General features: G+C 50.0%; 1 protein-coding gene across 1 annotated transcript; it reads left to right on the forward strand.

Moving 5' to 3' along the window:
• Nucleotides 1-1325: 1325 nt before the first annotated feature.
• On the forward strand, nt 1326-3713 carry SLPI (secretory leukocyte peptidase inhibitor). The gene is made up of 4 exons (XM_002917374.4): nt 1326-1464; nt 2111-2272; nt 2760-2909; nt 3495-3713. The coding sequence occupies exons 1-3, from the start codon at nt 1383-1385 to the stop codon at nt 2906-2908; spliced, it is 393 nt and encodes a 130-aa protein (XP_002917420.1). The 5' UTR covers nt 1326-1382; the 3' UTR covers nt 2909; nt 3495-3713.
• Nucleotides 3714-4034: the final 321 nt, after the last annotated feature.

Consider the following 4034-nt stretch of genomic DNA (forward strand, 5'->3'; position numbering starts at 1 on the left):
CCCCATCTCCCCACCCACCTCCACTCCAACAACCCCCAGTTTGTTTCCTAGAGTTAAGAGTCTCTTGTGGTTTGGGGGCACCTGGGTGGCACAGACGTTAAGCGTCTGCCTTCAGCTCAGGGCGTGATCCCAGCGTTATGGGATCGAGCCCCACATCAGGCTCCTCCGCTAATGAGCCTGCTTCTTCCTCTCCCACTCCCCCTGCTTGTGTTCCCTCTCTCGCTGGCTGTCTCTCTCTCTGTCAAATAAATAAATAAAATCTTTAAAAAAAAAAAAAAGAGTCTCTCATGGTTTGTCTCCCTCTCTGTTTTTGTCTTATTTTTTTTCCTTCCCTTCCCCTCTGTTCATCGGTTTTGTTTCTTAAATTCCATATATGAGTGAAATCATCTGATATTTGACTTTCTCTGACTGACTTATTTCACTTAGCGTAATACCTTCTAGTTCCATCCACATGGTTGCAAATGGCAAGATTTCATTCCTTTGGATGGTTAATATTCCTATATATATATAGGAATATTATATATATATATGTATATATATACACACACACAATATACACACGCGCACACACACACACACACACCACATCTTCTTTATCCATTCATCTGTCCATGGACATCTGGGCTCTTTCCATAGTTTGGCTATTGTGGACATTGCTGTTATAAACATCGGGGTGCATGTGCCCCTTCGGATCATTATGTTTGAATCCTTTGGATAAATACCCAGTAGTACAATTGCTGGGTCGTAGGGTAGCTCTATTTTCAACTTTTTGAGGAACCTCCATACTTTTTCCAGAGTGGCTGCACCCAGCCTTCATACCCACCAACAGTGTAAGAGGGCTCCCCTTCCTCCGCATCCTCGCCAACATCAGTCATTTCCTGATTTGTTAATTTTAACCATTCTGACCGGCGTGAGGTGGTATCTCATTGTGGTTTTGATTTGTATTTCCCTGATGCTGAGTGACGTTGAGCATTTTTTTGTGTGTCTGTTGGCCATTCTCTTCTTTGGAGAAATGTCTGTTCATGTCTTCTGCCCATTTCTTGGCTGGATTTTTTGTGTTTCGGGTGCTGAGTTTGATACGTTCTTTATAGATTTTTGGATACCAGCCCTTTACTGAGATGGCCCCCTTATTAGCCTGGTGACATCTTCCAGGCCAGTCTCTTCTGTTTCTTCCCTGGCAGTTACTGTTGGCCTCGCAGTCTTGCCTGGAACAGGAAAGAGCTGCTGTGTCCCTGGTAGTAGCATTGCTGGTCTCACCTAGCTTCCGTATGTGCAATCACAGCTGGGAGGGGCCAGGGAAATTCTGTTGGGGCCACACCCACTAGCAAAAGTATAAATAATGAGGTTTGGCATGGACCTTCAGAGCCACACCTCCTCTCATCATGCAGTCCAGCAGCCTCTTCCCTCTTGTGCTGCTTGTCCTGGGAAGTCTGGCACCTTGCATTGCACAAGGTGTTGGAAATGGTGAGTTGAAGCCATCCACAGTCTTGGCTGCGGGGCAGAGGTGGGGGCTCCTGGTGGAGTGGGGATGTCTCCTTCTAGAGGCTCTGATGTCTCAGCTTAGTTTCAAGTGACCTCCCTGAGGGTGGGTTCATGTCCAACTGGGCTCTGATGCATTGGGATGTGCTTTTATGAGAATCCAGTCAGCCCAGGCCCCACTCCCTCTGGTCTTACCTCTCTCTCGCTTCACCCTGTCTGTGAACCTGCAGTCATCTATCTCTGGTTCCTCGTCTTTCTGTTTCTATCCTTTGGTCTCTGTGTCTCTGCCTCTGGCTCTAGCTTCCACCTGTCCTGTTGGCTCTATCTGCCTTTGTCTCTCTCTCTCCATCTCCCTCACCCCCAGATTGCCTCTTTGCCTTTGTGGACCCTTGTTTTCCCTGGGGGAGGAAACCTTGGCTGGGAGCCCTCTGCTCTTTTCCAGGATCTGCCCACATGTGTGGCTTAATCAAGCCTGTCACTCTTTGTGGAAGTCAGACAGGCATTTCCCTCTGGTCTTTGTGGACAGTCATCTGGGTGAGGGTCTCGGCTGGAGAGCGGTGTTTTGTCCGGGAGTCATGACGGCTACTTCGCACCCAGCTCCGTCCTTGACTCTTGACATTCTCTCCAACAGCATTGAAAGCTGGAGCTTGCCCTTCCATACGATCTCCTCGGTGCCTTTCTGGCTACGAGCAGCCTGAATGCCAGAGTGACTGGCAGTGTCCAGATAGGCAGATATGTTGCTCTGACGTTTGTGGATTCAGATGCCTGGACCCCGTTAAAATCTTCAACCCAAGTGAGGAGGTGGAAGTGCTGATGGGGAGGGAGTGAGCCTGAGAATGCAGCTCCTAGGGGGACAGGACTGGGTGCTGGGCCTGCCAGGTCTCCTGCTTTCCAGGAATAGTTGAGTCAAATTTGTTAGCTGGCCAGGGAGTCACACTGCCCCAGACAGGAACTTACTCACCTGGCTGGTGAAGCAGCCAGTCTGTCAGAAGTCAGTTTTTTGGGCAGTAGTCATCTGGCCATTCAGGTAAGCAGGCAGATGACAGCCATCCATCCAGTCAGTACTGGATAACTGGTCACCTCTGTGGACAGGGGGCCTGATGTGAGAGGAGACCTGGATCCTGCCTTGAGGGGATATGGAAGCCCTGGGAAGCAAAAGGTGGTCATGGGGATGGAGAAGATATGATTCTCCCCACGCGGGCTGGGCTGGGGCTGGGTCCAGCCAGCAGGAATGGCACAGAAGATGCAAAGCCTCTGACCTGTGACTCTACTCTCATCAGATAGGGTGAAGCCTGGCAGGTGTCCAGTGGTCACTGGCCAGTGTCTGATGCTCAACCCCCCCAACCACTGTGAGACAGACCGTCAGTGCGTGAGCGACTTCAAGTGCTGTAGGGGCATGTGTGGGAAAGTCTGCGTGGCCCCTGAATAAGGTAAGGAAGGGCCCGGCCCACGCATCCCCCTTCTGCCAGGCTTCTCTGTCCCAAGCCTCTGGCAGCCGTGACATATGAGCAGGGGGGCTCCTGGTCTCTTCCCCTGAAACAGCCTCTGCCTGGCCCCCTTGTCCTTCAAGGGCACTGCTCCCCAGGCCCCAGGGCCAGGATTTCTGTAGGATCACTCATGGCTTTGATTATATTCCAACCCCTCTGGGTGAGGGCCTGGGTAAGGGGCTCTCTGAGTCTCAGTTTCCTTATCTGTAAAATGGACATAATGAAATTGAGAGTGCTTTGTAAAGCACCATGTGTGTTAAGTATTTCTTATTAAGATCATCTCCAGCATGTTGTCAAGGGTCAAAGCCCAAAGGATCAATGGATTTTGAGGCTAATCTGACTCAATGCTCTGAGTTCAGAGTTCTACAGTAACACTGAGACGTGAACTCAGTCTCCTGATACCAAGAGTTTTTCAACTATGCCATCACCTTGCTATTTCCTCCGTCTTGGGGGGTTTCTTGGGGGAAGAATGGGGAGATAATTTGGCTGGTTCCTGTATTGAAGCTCCGATCTGATTTTCTCTCATAGCCCAACTCCTGCCATTTGGAAGAGGCCCTGGATTCCTACTCTGTGGTCTGGGAACTCAGCTGTCTGCTCCCGGGGTTGGAGTGATGGGGTGGCACTCCACGGTCAAGACTTGGTTCAAACACCAGTATCTCTATTGGGGAAAGGCTTGGCACACACTCGTCTTTCAGGAAATGCCTGTTGATTGATGAATAAATAAACGAGCATGTTTCTTTCTATCCATATGCTTCTGTGGTTTGCTGGTGCTGTGAATTGGGTGGGAGGTGATGAGGGAATACGTGGCTGTGTGGCCTCTCTGCGATAGATACAGAGTGGAAGGGAGACGCTTCGGGGCCAGGCAGACACGAGTCTACATCATGACTCTGAACATACTGGTCGGCAATTTTGGACAAATGACTTTATCTCGCATTTCTCAATCTCTTTACCCACAAAGTGGGACCGTGTTTGGAGCATTGGGGTATGCAACGTGTATGAAACGAATAGCAATGTTGCTAGGCCATAGCAGGCTCAGCAAATGGTGGATACTTGCCTTTTGGGGTGATT

The sequence above is a fragment of the Ailuropoda melanoleuca genome, chromosome 13, assembly GCF_002007445.2.
Source record: "Ailuropoda melanoleuca isolate Jingjing chromosome 13, ASM200744v2, whole genome shotgun sequence".
Lineage (NCBI taxonomy): Eukaryota > Metazoa > Chordata > Mammalia > Carnivora > Ursidae > Ailuropoda > Ailuropoda melanoleuca.